Source organism: Oreochromis aureus, linkage group 7 (assembly GCF_013358895.1).
Source record: "Oreochromis aureus strain Israel breed Guangdong linkage group 7, ZZ_aureus, whole genome shotgun sequence".
Lineage (NCBI taxonomy): Eukaryota > Metazoa > Chordata > Actinopteri > Cichliformes > Cichlidae > Oreochromis > Oreochromis aureus.
Window position 1 is genome coordinate 3,674,931 of NC_052948.1, and position 24,475 is coordinate 3,699,405.

At 41.3% G+C, this 24,475-nt stretch overlaps 1 protein-coding gene across 9 annotated transcripts in view; it reads right to left on the bottom strand.

Moving 5' to 3' along the window:
* The window catches only part of mical3a (microtubule associated monooxygenase, calponin and LIM domain containing 3a), an 80,405-nt gene that overhangs the window by 24,853 nt on the left and 31,077 nt on the right, over positions 1 to 24,475 (bottom strand). For 4 of the 9 annotated variants that reach the window (XM_039615414.1, XM_039615413.1, XM_039615410.1 and 1 more), the window contains exons 3-20: positions 19,651 to 20,060; positions 17,919 to 18,126; positions 17,677 to 17,793; positions 17,455 to 17,556; positions 16,715 to 16,870; positions 16,167 to 16,267; positions 14,442 to 14,699; positions 13,697 to 13,812; positions 13,215 to 13,341; positions 12,971 to 13,064; positions 12,832 to 12,861; positions 12,145 to 12,292; positions 10,085 to 10,281; positions 9,783 to 9,901; positions 9,596 to 9,658; positions 9,252 to 9,428; positions 4,134 to 4,244; positions 528 to 714 (exon numbers count right to left, since the gene is read on the bottom strand). In XM_039615414.1, the coding sequence (XP_039471348.1) occupies positions 528 to 714; positions 4,134 to 4,244; positions 9,252 to 9,428; positions 9,596 to 9,658; positions 9,783 to 9,901; positions 10,085 to 10,281; positions 12,145 to 12,292; positions 12,832 to 12,861; positions 12,971 to 13,064; positions 13,215 to 13,341; positions 13,697 to 13,812; positions 14,442 to 14,699; positions 16,167 to 16,267; positions 16,715 to 16,870; positions 17,455 to 17,556; positions 17,677 to 17,793; positions 17,919 to 18,126; positions 19,651 to 19,929 (2,590 nt within the window). In that variant the 5' untranslated portion in view covers positions 19,930 to 20,060. Of the gene's footprint in view, positions 1 to 527; positions 715 to 4,133; positions 4,245 to 9,251; positions 9,429 to 9,595; positions 9,659 to 9,782; positions 9,902 to 10,084; positions 10,282 to 12,144; positions 12,293 to 12,831; positions 12,862 to 12,970; positions 13,065 to 13,214; positions 13,342 to 13,696; positions 13,813 to 14,441; positions 14,700 to 16,166; positions 16,268 to 16,714; positions 16,871 to 17,454; positions 17,557 to 17,671; positions 17,794 to 17,918; positions 18,127 to 19,650; positions 20,061 to 24,475 lie in introns of those variants that run through there. The other 5 variants (XM_039615415.1, XM_039615412.1, XM_039615411.1 and 2 more) reach the window with 4 other exon arrangements.

Below are 24,475 nucleotides of genomic sequence, written 5' to 3' on the forward strand. Positions count from 1 at the left end.
AAAAAACAATTCCTTTCTGTCTCAAGTGCATTCAGAAAAATCAGGAGGTTCTGTTCCCACAGCTGACTGTGAAAAAGCTACTCTGTCTCACTGAACAATCTGTTGCCTGTCCTTGAGCACAATAGACACCTCCCAGCGTGGAAAAATATGGAATCATAAGACTGCACTGAGCCCGAGGTGGGGGTTGCTGCAAAAATCTCCTACAGCTGTCTTTTACATATTTAAAACCAATAAATTTTGAAAGATTGTGTGGCTGTAACTTCATTTTTTGAATCAGAAAATGGCTCTGCTGCATTCCTTGGTTTAAAAAAAAGGCTGCGAGGCCGTGGTGTGATCACACCACAGGAGGGCAGCAAACATGCACACAGTCAAAATCATTTCTAGATTGTTGGTTTGAAGACATACAATCATCTTTACGGCTTTACACTTTAGTCATTATATTGTACTCAAGACAATTTCAGTCTATTTCACTTTGTAGTTAATGGAATGTAAGCACATGTGGGGCTGAAACCACTTCAAAAGCTTACCGTCCTCCACGTCAAACGCATAAGAGGACAGTCGCAGAGTCGTGCCGCAGTAGTCGCACTTGAAACAGCTGCGATGGAAGAACTTCCCCTCGGCGCTCAGCCTTTCCATCACGTACACACGTTTTCGGCAGAAGAAGCAAACATCGCTGCCTCCGATGTTGACGGGGAATTCTTTCCTGAGCGAGCCCTGCAAGAGGGGGAAAAAAAAAAAGTACTGAATCAATCTTTATTCATAAATGAAGAGAAACGTTCAAACTGAGGCGCAAGGAGAAAGTTATTCTCAAGCCAGACGCTTACATCAGGTCACTACAAATGTTTGAAGGATACTGGTATTATTTACAAGCTAATGATTCCAAAATACAGCAATTCAAAAGTTATTCATTAGTGAGAGAGGGATGCTTGCAGTCGAGCAGCAGTCCAAATTACAGGAACTCGTTGGGAAAACACACTCTGCAGCTACGGGAGAGAAGGAAGTTAAAATGTGGTAAAAGCAGCACAATGTGCAAAACCACACTCTCTGGGAAGCGCTGCAGTGATCTGTGTAGCCACATGCCTTCTACTCTACAACCCGAGTGCTTACCAAATCCCTCTTTTCAGGTACATGTGTGGGCTTGGGAGACTGAAGCTGACTGGCTAGCTGCTCGGTCAATGAGCTAACGCCCCCTGTGTACATCCTTACATACTGCTATCAACAGCAATGAGAGAAAGAAACAAAAATAAGAGGACAGGTGGACAAACATTAGAAATGATGGATGAAAAACAACGTGAAAAACAGAAGGAAGAGGTGTGTGTGCGACAAGTGCTCAAACACAGCAGGCAAACAACGGTGTCTAACAGGGAATTTACACAAGACAAAGGAAGTGTTTGCACGCTGGACTGATCGAGTGTTTAGACGTGTGTGAGGCTCCACCAAAAGCAGCAAACACAGCTCCCGAGAAAAAGCTCAAAAGTTTCATGTTGGGTTTACTACCCAAGAGCATTACTGGATTTGGAAAACGATCAACTATCGCAGTGTTTAGACAACTCGGGTAAAGCAGTCATGCAGTTTTTATTCACTTGCACACACAAAGTCACTCATGCTGCACTCTATCATCCCCCACACTGTAAATATAAACAAGCTGCAAAAATCTGCAAAGCTGCGTTGCTAATTCCCAAATTCAGCAAGTGTTTGGCATATGAGACCATCTTTGGGTTTAATTCTGAATTAATCTACACCAGGATTAGATTTCAATCTATGAAACCTCAAAGAGCTTTAAAAAGGGAAGAATCTAGGTCGACCGTAGCATGTGGCAAACCTAAGCCACGAAAACTATTACTGTGCACCGCTCTGCTAAATTGAAAGTTGGCTCGTCAACATGGGAATTACGCTAGATGAGATTTTTGCTGCCAAGCTGCTCTTACGATCCAAAACAACTACTGAGTACAAATAAGCGTGGGAATTATAACAGAGTTCTGCTAAGATTACTTTAATATCTGTTCAGATCCAGTGACGGATCACTCGCGCTCACTAATCACAGCAAACGTGCTAAACAAATGAGTTTGCTCGCATTTCTGAACAAGCAGTCAGACTTTCAAGCAAACATCAGGTGAGATCACGTTAAGCGACTTGTGCTGGAAAGTGAGGTGCATCATCTTCCTGACAGGCCAAGTGCAAGTTTAGTGTGTCAGCGCCACGACACGCCATTCCTTCCAGGCATAAAATGGCTACCTGTCTCAAGGTGTCAGAGGTGGTGGGGGGAGAATCAGGGGGACTCTGGGGGCTGGCCAGGTGCCACTGTTCCATAAAAAAACGTGATGGCTTTTTCTTAGGCTCCACCGAAGAGGGAGAGAGGAGAGTTATTAGAAGTTAAAGTAAATCTAAAGAAGGATGTATTTAACTGAGTAGATATTATGATTTACTACTTATTCTGTAAAAATAGCCTCTCTTTCCTCTAGAGTCAGTTACAGACATAGGTGACACATAAAGTTGACCCAAAAAAGTGCTTTTGTTAAAAATGTACAAATATTTAGACCTGTAATCATCCGTCTGTGTTGATAGTTCGAGTCACCTGTTGTTTGACTGGCTTGCCCTCAAATTGTAAAGCAAGTTGATCAGCCCTCTCCTGAATACTAAGCACATACAAGGGCATTTGGCCATCAGAGTCCAGAGGCTTTGCTGGCTTCTGCAGAGAAATCACCAAAGGGACGTATGGTGAGGAACATGTAGATTATACTGTTGCTAAATATGAAATCTCCTTTTCATTGTGGTAAAAGCCATAGACTGCTTGTCATTGTTCTCAAATTCAGGCTGACAAGCCTTTCATTTATGCAGTCAGTAAATAAACAATGAAAGCAATTTCCTCTAGTTAGCGAGTGTGTTTAGCACAAAAACAACAGATATGAGATACTTAAGCATCAATTGGCAACAATTAAGTGAGCCTTTAATTACTGTTAGTAGCAAAAACCTTTCTATGAGTGCTAAGTTTCCTGACATGCCACAGGTTGAGTCTCAGTCCACAGCATCCAAGAAATAAAAAATAAAAATGAACCTTTCTGGCAGAGTCAAGAGAGAAGAGTGGTGAAGCAGGAGCCCCAGTCAGGCCTCGGGACATGTACCACTGCTCTAAAAAGAAACGGGACGGCTTTTTCGTAGGCTTCAGGGAGGGAGGGGGAAGGGGTGACAATTAGCCTCGAATACTAATAGCGTGGTTTGTTGGATGTAGGCTACAAAATCAGGCAAATAAAACACTTAGAAACCGCAATTTTCATGTACAGCTTTCACCTTTGGTGGTTTATCAGCTTTGCCTTTAAACCTGGAGATTAAGCGGTCAGCCCTCTCCTGTATACCAGGTATGTGAATGGGTCCTGGGTCAGTTGGGTGCAGCGGCATCCACTCCTGTCAAGGGAGCTCAGTTGAGACGCGATGATTTCTTTTGGTGGAGCTAATGAGCGACTTGTTTAATATGTTGACATTTTTTCTTTAAAACAGCTTATTACAGATACTCGAGCCACAATCTGAGTAACTACTGAAACAGAAACGGCAGAGGCAAGACGACTATGAATGCTGTCGGTCATTTACCCCATGTGCCAGAGGCCTCTCATAGTATTCAAGTTCCTCTTCTTCCAGACTTTTACATTCATGCTTGAAGACAGAAATGAGCAGACACACACACAGTGTATTAACACTTCGGTTGGCACCGAGCGCACAGACACGAGCATAAAACACAGTTGCTGACTATCATTTAAAGAACAGCTTGTAATGCAGGAACCCTGACAGAGTCTTGACAATAAATCAAAATGAGCCCAGGTCTCCTGAGGCTATATGTTTACAAGCCATCACGCCCCAACAACATATACCAGTCAGCATGAAAACAAGCTACTACTCTGATAATAACAGACACCACCCACTCACAAGGGAAGTAAACAAGACTGAACCCCTCAAGGAAGTTCTCTTGAGGAAACACAGCATTTTGTTTTCATCTATGCTACAAACTGCAGAGGCCAAATCAGGGGTTCGGGACACATAATTAGAGCGGGAGAGTAAGGGGATATGAAATGGGTCGGCCATGGATTTGTGGCCAAAGACAGAAAGACACAAACAGACACAGACGGCAGACTGCGTGTCACCTCTGAGTGGAGAGAGAGCGAGGAAGTGGAGGAGGAAGAAGGGAGCAGAATGGTTTTCTTTGGGCAGCTCCGAGAGCCCGAGCTGTACAGCTGGTCTGCGCCACTTCTGGCCTTGAGAGATGAGGGGCAGGAGCAGCAGATGATGATGACGATGATGAAGAAAAAATAATAATAGGTGAGCTGCTGCTAAACGTAAATATGGTTGAACTTCAACTTATCACATCTCACACTGCATTGAGATATTATAGTGCTTTACAAAACCTGTAAGAATAAAAAGGTTACATTTGTAGCAGCTTATACATATGACTAAGAAGCAGTTAATAGAATTAGTGTAGTTTCACTTTGTTAGGCTTAGTCACACAACAACCCAATCAAAGCCTGGTGCACACACACACACGCGCGCACACGCGCACACACACACACACACACACACACACACACACACACACACAGTCTGCATAAGGAAAAAGGCCTAAAAAAGAAAGATATAGTTGAAATATGCTACAGTGGTTTTTCTAACTAACCTCAAAATAAAGTTTGGCATGGAAAAATTGTGAATATTGACAATTAAAACGTCAAACCGCGTAGCATATAAGAGCGACTTTCTGAAACATTTCCATTCCAAACACTCTCCGTAGAGAAGTACTTGGGATTATCAAGATTATTTACAGTCTTTCCAATCGACTTTCAACTAATTTACTCAGCAGCTGGGGACTTGCTGTGTACTGAGAGGGAATTTTAAAACAGCAGTGAATTAAATCTCTTTAAACAGGAGAATTTGAGGCCTTAAATCAGTGCTTGTGATGTGAATGCCTAATCTAGTAAAGAGACAAGAAAAAGACAACTTCAGCAGGCGTCAGCAAGGGGAAACTGATTCTGGCAGTTAATGGTGCTCTGTCGACCTGAGTTAGGCCAGCCAACTATACTCAGCGGCCACTTTGTTAACGAGAATCAGCTGCACATATGGCAACAACCCAATGCATTTATGCATGTAGACGTGGTCCAGACTACCTGCTGAAGTTCAAAATGAGCATGTGAATGCAGAAGGAAAGGGTTTTGAAAATGGCATGGGTGTTGGTGCCAGACAGGCTGGTCTGAGTATTTCAGAAACTGCTGATCTACTGGGATTTTCCCTCACAACCATCTCTAGGGTTTACAGAGAATGGGCTGAAAAAGAGGAACCATCCAGTAATCAGCGGGATGGGTGAAAATGCTTTGTCAGAGGAGAATGTCCAGACTGCTTGGTAGGGCTGGGCCATATCATACCGCCCACGGTAATACCGGTATAATGTTAGGCAATGACAAGAAAATGAAATATCGTGATAGAATATGGGTAAAACGCGCATGCGCAGTGCCTTTGATTTCATACACACATGGCGGCGACGGAGAATGAGAAGGGCGAAAGCGGATTGTTGAATGAAACAGATGAACCAGAACTGGTTTGTAAAAATGGTGCAACTTCAGTGGTGTGGAACTGGTTTGGCTGTCGTCTGTCAGATACACACCAAAGCACACTTTTTGGTAGAGCATGCTAGCGGGCCGTCGTTATTACCGTGTTGTTTGGAAAATAAGGCACACTTAAAATCAATCCTTCAATTTTCTGAAAAATAACCCAGTGCGCTTTATGTATGAATTCTGGTTGTGTTTACTGACCTCGAAATGATTTTATGTGGTAGACAGCGCTCAAAAATGTTTTAGTACGACTTTGCAAAGCTACGAAGCTGCACTGCTTGATGGATTGTAGGCAGGCGCCTCGCGCAGTGATACGTACTGTGCTTCAACATAATATTACCGTATTGTGTGTGTATAAGCTCTTTAAGTGTTGTGGATATTATACATGGTTATGCTGAGGATATGTCAGCCAGTTTCCACTGGAAATGCCTTTTGGTTAAACTGTCAGCGAGGAATTTGCATTTGCACTGTTAAATTTTTATATTGCTTTAATGACATAAAAACAGCTGCTTGTTTAAGTGAAAATACACTGATGGAGTTTTTTTGCACTAATAAAGTTGTGGAGTTGTAAAGTATTTTGTCTCACGTCAATTATATCGTCAGTTATATCGTTATTTTCAAATATATATCGTGATAAATATTTTTGGCCATATTGCCCTGCCCTACTGCTTGGAGCTGACAGGAAGGCAGCAGAAACTCAAATAACTACTGATTACACACTAGGTATGAAGAAGAGCATCTCAGAATGAACCACACACCGAACCTTGGAGCAAATGGGCCAGCACGTCGGGTGCACTGACTCACCAAACTTGGACAATAGAAGATCAGAAAAATGTTGCCTGGTCTGATGAGTTGTGACATTCGGCTGGTAGGATCATAATTTGACTTCAACACCATGAAAGTACAGCCTTGTACTAACGGTTCAGGCTGGTGATGGTATATATGGGGGATATTTTCTTGGCACTCTTTGGGTCCTTTAGTACCAACTGAGCATTGTTTAAAATGCCCCAGTGTACCTGAGTATGGTTGCTGACCATGGACACCCTTTATGCCCACAGTGCCCCATATTATCATGCTGGCTCCTTCCAGCATGATAATATGAACGGAGATCTCAAACCAGTTTCTTGAATATGACAATGAGTTCATACTTCTTGCATGGCCTCCACAGTCACCAGATCTCAATAGATGGGCATCTTCGGGATGTGGTGGGACGGGCGCGTCGCATCATAGGTGCGAAATCTGCAGCAACCGTGTGATGCTATCGTGTCAATATTGACCAAAATCTCTAAGGAATGTTCCAGCACTGTGTTGAATCTGCCATGAAGAATGAAGGCAGCGCTGAAGGCTACAGAGTCCAGCCAATCACTGACAAGGTGTAAATAAAGAACAGTAATAAAAAGCAACAAGCGGAAATACTGACGTCATAGGTGTTTTTAACGGTTATATTTTATATGCTATTATTTATAAACATTGGTTTTCATTTATGTTAATTTGCATATTTATAGAGACATGTTATATTTTTGAAGCACACTTTTTTTAATTGAAAGTAAACTTCACTATTCTTTTTAGTATATTATTAACTATAAATAAAAAGAGGACAGTTTGAGTGCAGAACTGCCTCCATGTAGAGTTGCATTTCTCCATCTGTGACAACAAAAACAAAGAATACTAAAAACTTGTCTTTAAACTATTTTTCCTTTACAAATAAATTGCTTTTGATAAGAAAAGTCGTGCATTCCTTTTCTTTTTTTGCAGTTGCACTCATGCAGGTTAAATCTTACTAAGTCACAAAGGACGACCGTGTTTCTATGGCCTTTATTTCTACACAGCTGCATACAAACTACCAAACAAAATACACAAATATATATGTTTTTTAAGAAAGTGAAATAACTGGGAAGGTTTTGTGTGATTAAATGAAAACTGCTTATATTGTACTGGTTCTCAGTGGATGATTTCCATCAATAATTTTATTGTAAAACAGTCATGTGTTGCTTGGTGAGGCTACATTCTCTTCCACTTGCTTCTAGACCAGGGGTGTTGGACTCCAGGGGGTCGAGGGCCGGTGTCCTGCAGGTTTTAGATCTCACTCTAGGTCAACACATCTGAATCACATGATTAGTTCATTCCCAGGCCTCTGGAGAACTTCAAGACATGTTGAGGAGGTCGTTTAGCCATTTAAATCAGCTGTGTTGGATCAAGGACACATCTAAAAGCTGCAGGACACCGGCCCTCGAGGCCTGGAGTTCGACAGCCCTGTTCTAGACCAAAACACCAATGTATTTAAGAAGGGGAGGCTACATAACTAAATAACTAACCATAGCTAGCTGCTAACCATACCTGTTCCCCTCTGCTGGGCAACGTCTGACACTTGATCATCTCTTTGTACCGAATGCTCAGCTTCTCCTGCTGCTGTGTGCGTCTCTGAACCAAGACAGGAGAAGCAAGGATGACTGCGACGCTACTTTTCTACTTCTAATTCCATCTTTCTTGGACACAAACAAACAAACACGCACACACACGAAACTGCGCAGCTATCTGACTGGAAAGTTAAACAGTCACACAGTTTTGTACACAAGCTACTGTGTTAGTTTCTCCAAATCTCACACAACAGATCTCAAGTCTGCCCACTGCAAAGTGGGCTCAGGGTCCGACAGCTCAACACAAAGCGGCTTTCCCCACTAGTCTAGCTGTTAGTCTCTACAGGGCTAATGTTTACCTTTCTCCATGCTGGGACAGGTGCCAGACGCACTGGCTCTTTCACAGGGGGTGGGGAAGGGGGCAAAAGACGGTCCAGATTGGGCAGTGAGTCCCCCTTTGTTGTCAGTTAAAGATGAGTGACAGCGAGCGTGGCCAATTAAAGGGCCAGAATAACCATGCAAGGCATTGTGAAATGGTCCATAATGAGGGTGGAAACCAAGGAGAGAACAACAGAAAGAAGGAAGTGAATCATGTATGAGTGGAGTCACAGCAGTAGGAAAATATGTCTTCAGAAAAGATAAGGAAATGACAAGATATCATAAGTGTATCATGTGGGGTGAACGTGGGCAATATTTATAGAGACAATGCACAGTAAATGTCACGCAGAATGTAAATAAAAGAACAAAATCATTACCTAAAAAAAACATTACTCTTATAAGACTTTTAGGACCTTATCTGTAATCTTCATAGATTCCAGCGGCACACAAATCAGAAGAAGCTTTTCCAAAACAATTACAAAACAAAAGCTGAGGGTTTGCCCTTCTCTCCGCCAGCACTATTGTCTACTGTTTCAAAAGCTCTCTTCTCCCTCCCACTGCTCTGCTGGTCATCAGTGGCAAGAAATCCAGACCACTGCAAACCAGTTCACCCAAGCCCTCCAAGCCCAGTCAGCACTGTGAGTCCGCCCACATGTCCCGGGAACAATACAGAGCCTGACCAACATAAGCATGCAGGACCTCAGCTCATTAAAACAGTGAACTACAGGTCATGTCATGAAGCATGATATACACATGTTCATCACAATGCTGATTTAAGAAAAAAACCAAACAAACACAGTCAGTGTGCAAATCTAACCGCAGCTCCTAGAACATCCAGTAAGCCTCTGCATCTTTTCCCTGTGGCTGAATCCTCATTTCCACCACCCCCAGCTGTAAAATCACAAAATGAGACGACCAGTTTCTTCCATACCTGTCGTTTGAGTCCTGTAGGCTGAGTGGGAGCATTCTCCTCAAACTTAGCAAGCAGCTGGGTGGCCATGACCTTCACTTTGTTGTTGTTCCCCACAGCAGCAGAATCCATTTTTCTCTCCGACAGGACAGCAGGAACAGATGGCCTGTCGTCACGACTGGTCCTCGATAACTCTTCCTGTGGGAAAGTAGTCAGGGGAAGAAAAAACAACAAAACACCTAAACTTTTTTTTGGCAATCACTGCGAGTCTAGTGGGATTGATTAGTTGGTTCTGGTTGGCTAGACTGTTCAAGCACTAATCACAAGATCAACATCTGAGACGCTCTGCTGTCAGAATTACTCACATCTTCAGACTGGCTGGTTTTCCTTCTCTTCCCCAAACCGTCTAAATCCTTCTCTTTTTTGTCCTGTTAAAGAAAAGTCATGTGCTATTTTCCCCCTCAGCAAAAAAGTTAAATAAACAAACGATGAAATGCTGATTTTGTTGCTTTAGGAAGAAGTAAGATATATTGGCATTTTTCAGACACTGACCTTGGGGTTTCGTTTTCTGGAGATTGCTATGCTCTGGCCCAGCTTGCTAAGGAAAGATATGGGAGACTTGGTGCTCGATATCAACGCAGCCTTCTCTTCTGGACTCAGATTTTGGTTATCTGAACAGATATCCATGAAAAAAGAACAACATTAACAGAAAATAGCAATTTAAAGTTCTTTCAAGATTATACTTTTTGTTGTTGTTGTTGTTGAGTAAATGACTCTTCTGATCAGAGATCGTCACGATGTCTCCCAAAAGAAAATAACAGAATAAAAACCCCCACTGTAGCACCATCTCTCACCTCCAGGTGGCACTGTGTCCTTAAACATCTCATAGAACTGACTGAGGTACATGACCATAGAGAGTTTGTCTGGCTCCACCACAGAGGACATCTCCTTGCCCGTCATGCATGGTGAGATGCCAAATTCCCTCTCTGCCACGTCAAACGCTAACTGGTTGTTCTTCTCCTGGTCTCGTTCATCCAGAGAATCAAAGTCACTGAGAACAGAAAGACAGAAGAGAGACCACAGACAGTGAGAGGCAAGTAGTGATGCCAAGCATTCATCTCACATGCAAACTAAGAGAATGGGGCTGATAGGTGCTTGAACTACAAAAGTATATTACATATCAAAAATATAAGAGCTTGATCCTTGTAGTCATAAATTACACTTGAAAAGGTCCAATTAAACCACAATTACAATGTGCTCTTAGAGTTTCATTTAGAAGAAAAAAAGAAGAAGAAAAAAAGCATAGCAATAATTTATTTTTCAAACCCAAAAACGGGTCACATTTTTTCTGTTCTAAATCAACTGTTGAGTAAAAGTATCTGGTTTTAATGCTGCTAAATTGTCCGTTGTGTTCTTGAGCTAGCTGAAAACTGTTAGTGGGTGCAAAGAACAATGCAAGAACAGTTAAGGGTGAACCAAATCAAAACAATAAGGCTGTGGGCTGTAAAACAAAAATCAATGAGCAGAAAGTTCTACAGAGCTTAACAAAATTCTTAAATTGTTTACAGACTTTATAGCAGCTTTAAGAAAAAATGAAATAAAAACAAAAAAAAAAAAACAAATATGTTGACTGCAGATCTGCTAACACACACACACACACACACACACACACACACACACACACACACACACACACACACACGAATAAAAGAATCTATCATTGTGGGGAAAACATCTGATGCTCAGTAAAATAGTGCAAGAGGAGAACTCAAATGCTGTGGAGGTCTTTTATTTCTGTCTTCTTAAAGAGGATGGAAAGCTGACCTTTAGTCTAAGATCAATACAAGAAATCTTTACTCGAAAATGGGGAAAATGGACTGCTTTTTATCAGAGAAGTGAGGATGCTGAGGCCCAGGACCCCCTATGCACGATCTAGATTGATAATACTTTTAAGTAGAGTTGTATGGAGTGGTGTGCCCGCAGTGTGCATGTTTGTTTGGTTTCTTTTTCTTTTTCCTGTCGATGTACTAAAAATCTTCTCTCTCTCAAGTATCCCATGAATCAGCAACATTTAAGAAAAAAAAAAGCCACAACTGTCCTGCAGCTTTAGCTGTACTGGAAATAAACCACAAACACTAATGATGAAGCACTCGTGTAAAGCAGGCTACTGTCCACGTGGTGGAAAGTATTACCGTAAATGTCCTCATTACCACAGCTGAAGATACCATTAACATGGCACATCAATACATCTCAGCTGCAAACAGCATCCATTTAAATGCATTACAACATCACAACAAGCCTGAGTGGGAGCTCCATTATTCATCTTAACCATCATTTACACAAATACACATGACGGCAGTTTTCCAAAGGTTCCTTCACTCATCATTCTGGCTCATCAGTAGCAGCAAAGAACAACTGCTACCCTACTTTGTAAAGGTCGGGCAGGAGAAACACTCTAATAGCTTAAAATGTTAATTGCCATGTAGTCTCCAGAGGATAGCAAACCACATTAGGCATTGTGGATGGAGATTGCGTTATTTATATTGTATGTGAGGGTGAGCAGAGCGTTCATGTATGCTTGTGTGTGGGAGAAGAGGGGGGAAATGAGGACATCTCAGCCATAGGAGACCCATGGGGGTATTTTAACTGGTGGCTGTCACCTCATTTACAATGATATACAAGGTCCCAACCAGGCAGTAAACATCATTTGCAACCAGCAAACACATAAACACGGCAGACCAGTCATTCTGGGCCAACGAAGCAGTTTCAGTCCTTTCTTTGAAACCACAATGGGATATACTTGGCAAGGTTTGTACAAGTTCACAAACTGGGGGAGGAAAAAAAACAAAAAACAACTTTCCATCTATGAAATGTCAGTCTCCGTGTTCTGGATGCTTTTTCTTTAGATACTCACATGAGATCAGGCCTGTATCTGTGAATTAGGGCACAAAGGGCCAGGCCGCTCTTCCAAGACATGGTGAGGTCTGTCACATTAACATTCCTGTAGCCCTCTGTTTGCCTCTGGCACCAGTTGAGCAGCTTACTGGACCGAGCTATGGATTCTGATGTGTGGGAAAGAAGACAAAATTAAATGCTTGGTGTGAAATCTGCAGGTGGAACAGCATCTGAATTAAGCAGGGAAAGAAACAAACTGTTTCTGGGCAGCATTACATGTCTCTTGCTGAACAATCTCATAGCCTTGGGTCAGGCAAGGCTGAGCAGCAATGGGGCCCCATCATTCATGTTAGAATCAGTGTTTAAATCAGCCAATAGAGAAATATTACAAACCATGACATGTAAAGATTTTACTGATGTAGGAAGAAAGAGATGCAAATGGGATGTTAGGAAAGGATGCAGAACTCACATGAAAACTTTAAAACAGCTACAAGTGGCTTTAAATGCTCGATATAGCCATGGAGCTTGAGTGAGTGGAACAATAACCGAGTTAGTATATGCAAAGGAAATATCATGGAGTCTCTCCAAAAGGTTTCATCATTCCAGTATCCACTTCAATCATAAATATACAGAAAGACTCATCAAATTTGTTAAAACTTTTAAAGGTCCCGGAAAAGCAACATCATGCATTCGGGCTTTGTGTTACCTTGCAACTGCTTGTCAAGCAGGCAGTTGTCTAGAGTGAAAATAGTTCAGTATTACATTTCAGCAACAGTGATTGCAGCAACTCCTACACTGATCAATCAGCCTATGCCATATCATCTGCAAGCAGAAAAGACACAAACCATTCCTGGCCAACTTGGGGGTTGATGAGTTGATCACATTCTCGATTTCGATGCGAACTTCCCTGCACTCCCCTGTGTCAAACAGGTGCCGCACCTGCAACATCAAGATGATCATTCGTGCATGAAAAAAAGTGTCACTTGTGAAATAAAATATTTGCATAATAGCATCAAACGCACAACCTGGTTTAAGCTAATAAAGAAATCTTTAAAAATGGCACTGTGGTTTGTTAGTGCTCATACTTACTTGGCTAGGTTTGAGGAAGTTGAGGCTAATGTTGGGGTAACGTGTTGTAGGATCCACACTGTACTGACTGAAGTTCTTACTGACATTTTCTGGTGTGGTCTGAGGCAGAAGGCGGTATATGCTCTCCCTAAAAAACAAAAGCATTCCCATTGGGCGACATTAACTGAATGAAATGTAACAAAAAAAGCAGTAGTATAATGTGATAATGCAGTAGCAAATGGCGATCACATTGCTCTCAGCGTTACAACCAAACATTACGGTCACATTCCATTCAGTCCTTACTAGAAACTCTTATCCTATTAGTACTAACAGAGGTGGGACTGATGCTTGAAATCCCACATTTCCTAGTAAAGCACTTGGAGATAAAAGGGTGTCCCTGAAGAGAAAGCACATCTAAGAGTGTGGCTGCATGTGCAGATATGTATGAGCACAAGAACAGAACAGGTCTTGGCGTGCACCCATTACTGTTTCCACGCTCTCACCTCTCAGCCAGCACCTCAAGAGGGGTTTTTCCTTGGGCCCAGCTTTTCACCATCCAGCCCGAGTCCATGGCTGCCAGGAAACCTCGGGCTATGCCAGTCCCCATGGGCCAGAAGGGCTGGAGACAAAGTAAGCACATTCAATACCCAAATATGGTCAAATATGCAAACTATAATAAATATCCAAGATTGAAACGAGCTTTAAATCAACACCTTAATCTTAAGAATTTTAAAACAGTCTCTTGAAAATCTTTAAAGGGGACAAATGCTTTTCATATGTTGCATTGCTGGATGCTTATATGAAGTGTGTCCAAAGTTTCAAACAATGAGATCAGCACAATCTGAGTAAGGAAAACGCTCAGATTCAGACAGTACAAAGCTTAGTTTCCAAACAATTTTTTCTACTCTTGTGCTGTACTAACATCAGCTCCAAGCAGATTTCTTTATGTCGTAGCCACAATGATGATCGAGTTTCACTCAAATCATCGTGTGGCTTCTGCAAACATACCCTGGTACTTTTACCAGGGTATGTTTGCAGAAGCCACATGAGGGGCAGCCAATCGGAACAAAATACACTTTGGGAATTTTTTCCAGAGAAGGAAGAACTAAAACAACTAAAGACTTACATGAAGGGCCAGTACGACAATTTTACACAGTAAATTTTTCAGTTATTCTAGTGAAGTCCCATTGCAAGAAAAGAAAGAGTCGATCACAATTCATCGTCAAAGTCTTCTGTCATTTCACTCACCTCTAACAGGCTGTCGCCAACAAGCGCCACTAGCAGCTTGTGCCCATTGCGTTGGCGCACCATGGCGGCATTTTCTGAAGCATACATGCAGGTGAAGTCAAACATTGCTACATCAGGCTGGCCGTAATGGTTGATGGCAAAGTCCAGTGTGGGCAGCTGGTGGTTGGTTGAAAAATCTGCAGCTTCACGTGCATAAGACAGCAAGGCAGCCTGGTCTACGTTGGCTCTGGACAGCAAAAGCTCTGTGTCTGCATAGTCCTGCAGGAGAAACAGGTGAGATAAGAAGTGGTGCTAACATGAAAAAATAATTAAAAAATAAATAAAAGGAAAAGATTTCCCCAATTGAAAGTTAAGATTGAGATTTAAGATCTTTGTCTTTATATATAACTTCATAGAGGAGAACTCAAATGCTGTGGAGGTCTTTTATTTCTGTCTTCTTAAAGAGGATGGAAAGCTGACCTTTAGTCTTAGATCAATAGAAGAAATCTTTACTAGAAAATGGGGAAAATGGACTGCTTTTTATCAGAGAAGTGAGGATGCTGAGGCCCAGGACCCCCTATGCACGATCTAGATTGATAATACTTTTAAGTAGAGTTGTATGGACTCTACTTAAACTGCTGCAACTCGACTGGTCGCAGCAGATGGCCCCGCCCCTCCCTGAGCCTGGTTCTGTCGGAGGTTTCTTCCTGTTAAAAGGGAGTTTTTCCTTCCCACTGTCGCCAAAGTGCTTGCTCATAGGGGGTCATATGATTGTTGGGTTTTCTCTGTATGTATTATTGTAGGATCTACCTTACAACATAAAGACTGTCGTTGTGATTTGGCGCTATATAAATAAAATGTATAGTTGAATACGATACAATATGAATTATACAACTCCTTTACCACATAGAGCCCAGAGGATTTGCACTGGAATGAAGTCTCTCTAACATGTAGCATCAAATCACTGCATGCTTTCATAGTGACATGTTTTCACAGAGGGCGGTAAGAGGTACATTTCTTCCATCTTCAAGCTCTCTGGTCTTTCAGTGGTGGTGTGTGTGACAGGAAGGGCAGGGCAGTGGAAGATATTAACAGGGGCTGTTTGCTGATTTGTAGTTCTGCCATGAGCTGTGCTGACTAACCTCTGTCTTCCCCACCCTTCCTCTATCCCTTCAAAATAAAAAAAATGGCAAGACTGAGCTGTTTAATTGCTATAAAAGGAGCTCATCAGGATACTGCACTGTAGTCATGCCTACATAATCCAAATGCACTCAGTCTTTGGACCTGAGTGTACGCCCAAACGTCATTAACTCCCTATAAAAACAAAGAGCTGCACATCCATGCACAAATCAAAAACATCCAACAGCTAAGAAAATCTCTCCTTTGAAACTTAATGCAGACATTTATGCATCTATATCCTTTATTAATATCAGTACACGAAGACAGACATGCCAAAAGGTCTTTCCGGTTTCCTGTGCGAAGTGGCCAGGGAAAGGAAACTCCCGTATTTAGTGAGGACACAAATACGTAGCAAGTGCTTAAGTTGGCAGTTTGCTCCTGAATACCGTTGGCTTGGTTAGACCATTAGGCAAAAAACTGGGCGAATTTACAGGGAGAATAAAAGACTGAAAAACAATGAAAGAGTGTGACGAGAAAAAAGGGCAGAAAAGAGAGAGAAGGACTAATTTTGTTGGTTTGAGCATGCATACAGAGACAAGCAAGCGCTGTATGGCTTTAATCACTCACATGTAGAATGACTCCTTTCTCCAGCAGGCTCTGTTTTTTGGCAGTCATCACAAAGTAATGCGTGTCATCCTTGTAATAGACGATATTTTCCAGGTCAATGCCTAAAATGACCAACAGAAAGATGTAGTGTTACATAACAAACACAATAATTTTCCTTTTTGACAGAGCTGACAATCCTGACGTCATTTGAGCACAAGAGCAGCAATTATGCCTTTCAAAGCACATAAGCAGAGCCTCGGGGACATTGTCATGTCAGCGGCAAACTGTGGCCGGCTTGGCGTCAAACCTAAGTATTTTAATTGAGTGCGCTGACAAATTCTTAACTATGATTAGAGCACAGATTATTTGTCCAATTACTTTTATTTTTGGCATCAACTGCTTCCCTTTGCTTCTGCTAGCTCCAGATCTTGCAGTTACCAGTAACAACAACAACAACAACAACAAAAAAGTACACGTCCTATGTTTTATGCAGTATCCAAAAATCTTATACTGCCTCATAACTGTTACACAGACAAAAAGTAATGGAGGAGAATGGAGCCGTGACAGACCAGTTGCTTCTCTGAGGTCTTGAAAGAACTTCTGATTGAAGATGAAGGCCACACCGCTGATCTCTTCGACTTTTGCCTCTGCCGTTGTGTTCCTGTTAATGAAGTTAGCAGTGATGGCGATGGCGAGCTTTCCCCGGAACTCCTTGCGCCGAAACCCTACAGAAAAGCACGGATGATTGAGGAAGGCATCATGGTTAGAAACCAGTAACTGTTCACTCTGTTAGTGAAGTAAAAGAACAAATTAGAAATGTTAAAAATCATAAAATAAGCTCAATAAATATATATTTGCTACTAGAATCCTTTTAAGTGCATATGATACATTGTAGATGATTCTAGATATTCTATTTTATTACATCGTCTGTCCTGCAGACCGCCTTCTCCAAAACAATCAAATTAGGTGGAAACGCTCATGGTGCACAGCTCCACTGAGGTCTCCATGTGTGCGGCCCAACACTCATAGGAAACAGACGTAGTTCAACAGTTCCTATTAACTGTGCTTGGAGAGCAAATACAGTCTGAAGTTGAACATAGAAGCTAAGATGTACACAAAAGCTCATTCGGCCGTGAGGAGCAGAGCGAGGTCAGGTACCCAACCACAGCTGCGCACAAAGTGAGATCATAATCATTCTGACTGGCCTCCGACTCGACTTCTAAAACACAAACAGTGCCGTTTTTGGATTGCCTCATTTAGTCAAATGCATTACTGATGCATTATTCCCAGTCTGTGCATGCAAACTTGCCCGGTAAGGTGTTTCTCCTTCCATCTGCTCCAATGATGACATCAAACTCCAGCTCGCTGACGGGGTGTGTCCTAGGGTGGATCTCAGCTCTCCAGCCAATTCCTAAGAAAACACAGAATGTGTAATCATACAGAAATGCATTAACAGAGTCGACACTCATAGGCTCTGACAGATAGTTTCATGCACTTTTGGACACATTTGGCAGCTGCTCCATTTACTAACTTTCACTTTCCTGATCTTCAGGAGGCTCAATAAGGCTTTTAAACTCTACGTTCACATGGATCTCAATGCCCAGCAGGAGTGCCATTTTGAGAAGCATAAGCTGAAGCTGACGAATACCTAGAATACACACACACACACACACACACACACACACACACACACAGAAAGAATATGTGAATTAACTTTGATATATATTTTTAGTAGTACAAGTAGAAGAACTCAAGAGAATCACGTCTACTCACTGATATGATCGATAGCACCAGCACAGAACTTTCCATAGAACTTTTTGGCCCCAAGACCCCTGAGATCCTGGATGGTAAAGGGCCAGAGGTGCAGCACATTGTTTCTGGAAAAGGCATCTCTCTTCTCCAGAATCACAACTTTGGCCCCCAAGAAAGCCAGCTCGATGGCTGTACGCAAGCCACATGGCCCCGCACCAATGATCAGACACTAAACAGAAAATGGTACAGATGTTTCAGACAGGTTTTAAGGAAACAAGTCGAATCTATTCTTAACTTGCTCTCTTGCTCGACTCATTATCCACCTATTCAAGCTTCAGTGTGTAAAACCCCACACCAGCATATAACATCCAACTAGGGCTGGGCGATAGAACGATAACGATATGTATTGCGAAATAACTTTTTCTCGATAGAAAAATGAAACTATTGCGATAGACCTCATCTCCCTTGTCCTCTTAAAAAAAAGAAAAGAAAAAAAAAAGAACAGCCAATCCAAATTAAGTAGCGCAGAGCCGAACCAATCACAGCCGCAGCGTCACGTCACGTGACTTGTTACGTACAGCACAAGCGCCAAGGTGCAGATGTGTATTTGTTTTTGCAGCCGTGCAGCCCAGGTAATGAAGGAAATGAGATGCCGACTAGAGAAAAATCAACCGAGAGCGTGAGCGAAGGTTACCGAAGAAAAAAACGATGATGGTTCCAATGCCGGAGAGCTTGTCGAACAGAAGGGCCACAGAAGTTCCGTAGTGTGAAGGTATTTCGGCTATTTCAAGTCTGACAAAAAACAGAGTAGCGCGCACTGTAAATTGTGCCGAAATACAATAAAGCGGTGCATGCTCAATCTCTGACTGAAAGCGCTAATTAGTCATTCGGCTTTTGTCAGACTAAAGTAACTGTTAAAACTGTTTGAAAAGCTAAGCTATACAACAAGGAGAGATTGAGAATTTCCTTTTAGTTCTCAGTTTATTTGATATTGACAAAAGTTAGTCAATTTTGTCTGTTCTTCTGTAAAACAAACTAAGATTTATTTTAGAATTAATATTTTGTTTCTAAGTGGAATTGACAATTTAGTGGTCTGTTTTTTTTTTTTCTGTTTTGAAACTTAAACGCTTTAGCGGCTGCCTTTTTTGTGTAGTTTGCAATATTTGCCTTTATTTATCTGAAACTGAAGTCTCATGTTCCTTAAGTACATCTACCCTGTTGAACTTATTATGGGAAATAAATATTTAAATCAAAACAAGCTGCAGATTATTTCACATTTTACTCTTGAGCAACGGCACATTTAAATCTTACAAATATAGTTATTTGGCTTATATCGTGATATATATCGTTATCGCCTGAAATGAAAAAAACATATCGTGATATGAAAAAATCTTATATCGCCCAGCTCTACATCCAACTTAATAAAACTGTCTTGTCTATAGCTGTTTAATAAGCTTTACCATTATAAGATCTATCTTCTACTCCAATTATGAGCAACTTTGTGAGGAAACCACTCATTTCCCTAACTACAAAGCCCGAAGTAAAGACATCTTTTTAGTGGAAGAAAGACATCAACAAACCCAGTGACAACAGGCCATACCTTCAATACTGAGGATCATATTGTTCAGTCTGTTAGATACAAATGGGAACAAGAGCCAAAGCTAACCACATAATCCAGCTTTAAAAACAAAACAAAACAAAACAAAACAAAACAAAACAAAAAAACAGCGTTTTTCGAATTATGCTGCCTTACCTTTGTGTTGGCACAGGCACGGCCCTTCTTGTACTCCTTGTGGCTGGCCCTCTTGTCTAGCTTGGCCCAGAGGGCCTTGGCCTTCCAGTAGTTGAGTTTGGACTTGAGCTTGTGATAGAAGACCCTGTGATCACTGGGCTTTACTTCCAGATGGTCACATAGCTCCTGGAAGGCCTTGAGTATGCCCTTACATGTGGTCGCCTGGACAAAGTTGTCAAACAGGACATGGGACTTATTCACCCCATCTCCTCCAGCTGCACCGGCACCTCCATCCCCCATGGTCCAGACTAACTGGCCGGGCTGTGAGGCCCCCTCACCCCCCAGAAAGGGGCTTCTGGGTCCAGCCTCAGCTCTGGAAAAACCCTCTCTCTGGTAGAGAGCTTTAACTCCCAGCTTCAGGAATCTTCATTCTGTAAGAGAGAAAGAGCAACATATTAAAAAGTATTTAAAAAAAAAAACATACATATTGTTACAAATGTAACAATTCTGAAAAAGGAAACACAAAAGATTATAGTTTTCTCACATGTGGAAATGGAGAATTTTACAATGATGCTTTGTTGTACAATACTTTACATCAAACACTTAATGCCAGGCCTCCAAAGCACTACATTCACAAATCCTACAGATGTGAATCTGCAATGAACAATTTCTGATCTGACACAGTAAAAAAACAAACAAACAACATTAATTAGAAACCATATCAACCATATGTCATACATGACCTGCACCTTCTTGAGTGTCATGTATGTCAATTCATCAAATGCCTCCATCCTGACCATTGTTTTACAAGGAATATCTGATATGTACATATGCTATGATTGTGGAGTCTAAGGAGAGTAGCTCAAGTTAACATAAAATAATGAATATGTTAAGTCTCTAAAGTATTTGGATGTCTGATCTAACAGCAGAGTTAGAAACAATGTTAGAAACAAGAAACAATTTTGGAGGAAGGAGACCGACATTTTATTTTATGTATACAGACTAGAGATGGCACGATACCACTTTTTTATGTCCGATACCGATATCATAAATTTGGATATCTGCCGATACCGATATGAATCCGATATTGTGTGTTTTTTCATCAATAAAACTGTTTTTTTTAATATCTTGCTGCATTTTGTATAAGTTCATACTCAAGTTTAAATAAACAACAACACTAAAGCTATTCTGTTATACCTGTGTGTAAAAAATACACTGCACCCAAAATATTTTATAGTTCAGCAACACTGATCAATCTAATAAACTTAAACCTACTCCATCCTCCCTATTCTGGTATTTTAAAGAGTACTTAGCAGAAATATTAAGCAAACTAACTAATAGGGTTGCAAACTCCCAGCAAAAAAAAAAAAAAAAGGGAACCACCCACCCTCCACCTCATGATGCTTAATCGATGTAATCAACTTTAATTTGATGCAGGGTGAAAAAAAATGCACAGAAATAAATTATTTTTCAAGAATAATTAAATGGATTCAACATCTTTCTTCAACAGAATTGCAGAATTCACAGATCGTACCTTCCCAAAGGAAAAAGTACTATAGCTTACTAGGGTATATAGACTTAAGAGTTACTATATACAGTAATGGACTTCTATACATTTTACATCAGATTAAAACTTTGGGTGTAAGATTCAGATAATTATTTATTAAAAGCGAGACATTTTAAATGAGAATAAGAAAGAAAAGTATGTCTTTGTGCCCCCTTTTCCCTGTTCATGCCCTATCGGGCCCCTGGCTAAACTTTGCTAGATCTGCCCCTGCACAGTTACCAGCCGTCAGCTACGAGAAAAGGATCCTGGTGTAGAAAGTAATATTAAATAAATTCTAACAACAGCTTATCAAGCTTAAACGTGCTGCTGTTGTTCAGCCGCTGGTTTCCTCTTTCTGGTGCAAAGTGGGCCAAAAACAAAGAAGAGAGACGGACTCGCGACAGAAAAGCCGATCAGCTGATCATTAAGCAGTTTCACGATTGAAGTAGCAACAGGTGAGGGAGAGAGAGAGGCAGTCGCTCCATATATCGGTTGTTAAGCTTAACATGGGAACGCTTTACAAACATTCAGAGATGAACTTACACACTTGCTTTACTTCTCTCTGGGATAACTTCCTCGGAGATGAAATGCTGGTTTGGTAGCGAGGCTACAAATACACACAGCCGCTCTATCACATGAGGCATACTGCTGCAACGTGCTACGGTTATGAGCCGAGTTACGCCATGTTGCAAGTTTTCTGAGGTCCTTTTTTGATATTTAATGGATCGGATTACATTTTTTATTTTTCGCCGATATCCGATCCAGTAATTTAGGTCAGTATCGGACCGATACCGATACGTAATATCGGATCGGTCCATCTCTAATACAGACCATCTAATATTCTTAAAAAAACAGTCCAAATCAGGCAAAAAAACATTTCCATGATATTCCTCAGGTATGACATGTACAAAATACAAAATTAATTTTAAACTTTCTTAAGTTTCTGTGATCATTTTATCAACAACAAGTATTTTGATCTGCCTTTTTGACCAAAGACGACACATTCATCCCATATTTATTTATTTTTTTCAATTTTGCACAATTCTCATCAAGAAGTATATCTTTCACCTGGAATTTTATTTTGATGAATTTGATGACCGAATGCTTCTTAACAATCTATTTAACAACACAACTATATTTTATATATAACGACTTCTGGCTACTGTCATTCCTGTGCAGCATCATGACCTTAAACAAACCTTTGTATTTCTAAGCATGGAGCTGGACACAGGAAAGGTACCCACACAAAGCCAGACAGGAAACACACAGGGAACAAGTGTATAGATGCGTCCTCGTGCCACAGACTCACTTTAGGCACATTCCAGACACAGGAAATGGTCGGTTCACTGCTAAAAACACTGTGAAATAACACATAACAACCCTTCTCAGTCAAGAAAATGATCTAGCTCTAATAAGGGTCTCTGAATAGCTAGATGGATATACTAATTACTTCCCCTGTGCACAGCTTTATTTAGCTATTTTTAACCGTTTTAACCTCCAGGGGTTAGAGATCATTCATGTTCACTGATGTCTGTAGCTTTGCTGTGATGAATGGGGAATGCCCCTCTATAACAGGCTGGATTTGGCAGTAACATCTTCATCATCTTTGCCCAACATCGCTGAAAGTATATAAGGGAGATTAGAAGGATGGAAGACTATTATAAAAAGCTCAAATAAAAAACAAGCACACTGACTTAAAAACCATCACACAGTTGATCCGGTTTGTTGGTGGTTCATTTTTTTTAACCAAGCAGAAGCAGTGTTTTGCATTTGCTCCGAGCAGCGATGCAGAAACTTCTCTTGCCTTTTTAAAGTGAAAATAAAAAAGATTAAAGTGAATAATTACAATTCTGACGTGCTAGGAATAACTCGTTTACTTTCATACTGAGGATAGCTGACAGGACATAACATCTCATGTCTATACGGTAAATAAGCTCCAGGCAGGCGGTATGCTAAAGAAAGCATAAAGAATGGATGCGAGGGTGAACAAACTGGTGTGGCTTCGTGCACTCGGAACATAATCTGGCCAAAAGCTGCTCTGGTGGTTCTTGCACTGCAACATTGTTTAGGCTGGAATACCTTTCAAAGTAATTATTCTGAGGTTAAACTCTGCTGTTTTGAGGATATTACTAACTTACTTACAAAAACATTATTTACAACGACCCATTTGGATTCAAAAGCTCGAGCTTTGTTCTCCACTGTCCAGGATGCTGAGCTAGTTCATGGAAACCAATGTAGCCCCAGTCCCAGTGGCAACACATGAGGAAAGGAAGGCAGGTACAGAGGTCAGCTGGCCTCCTTTTCACACACTGCCAACTCCTCACTGCAGTGAAAACAGCAGGCCTTAGTTTTGGCTCTGCCTCAGTCAGTCAGGAACACGACTATAAGGGAGCAGTGCCGACACAAAACAGAAAGAGCCCTTTACCAGAACAGCCAGCCACACCAATTCTTCTTTGCCTTAACTTGTAGTGTACTTTATTCAAAACACACACACACACACACACACACACACACACACATCAAAGTGTAAAGGTTTGTGGTTGGAGATGTGCGCACATCTGTGCTCAGTCAGTCCCTAGAGCATACATTTAGTAACAAGAATGAAAATAGGGGCACACACTAGTTCCTCTGTATGGAAGTAAAAACTCAAATATAAGATTTAATTGTTGACCCAAATCATATAGACTTATTGATTAGGGCTGCACGATTAATCGTTAAAAAATCGCGATCTCGATTCATACTTATGTGCGATCTCATTTCCAAATGACAACGATTCATAAAAAAAAAAAAAAAGATTTAGACGATTGTACCGCATTTTTGATCCGGGACGTAATCTGCATGAAAACAAGCGTCCCTCTTCCTGCTCAACAAATGACAAGGCGGAGCCTTATACCACGTGATACAGAAGCTGTGCCGTGATGCTCAAATTGGCAGGGAAAAACAACAGGAGAACACGTCAGGGGATGACGAGAAAGTGACAGGAGAAAATTGGTCCTGGTCAACCACCCAAACATCAATAACGGGAACCTTATACAGCGCTTCCATCCATACACACGTTGAACTCCGCGGGCACAAAGAAATTACGGAGGCTATTACTTATCACCTGACCAAAGATATATCAACACTGTGCAAAACGAGGGATTTAGGAAAATGATCAACACCTAAACAAACGCTACACAGCGCCGTCCCATAACTATTTTTCTATTGTTGCACTACCTGCTCTATACACGCAGTGTCCAGCAACTGTGGAGCGGAATTTCAAGCAGTACAACATTTTGCGGCACAAAACAAAATGTGAGG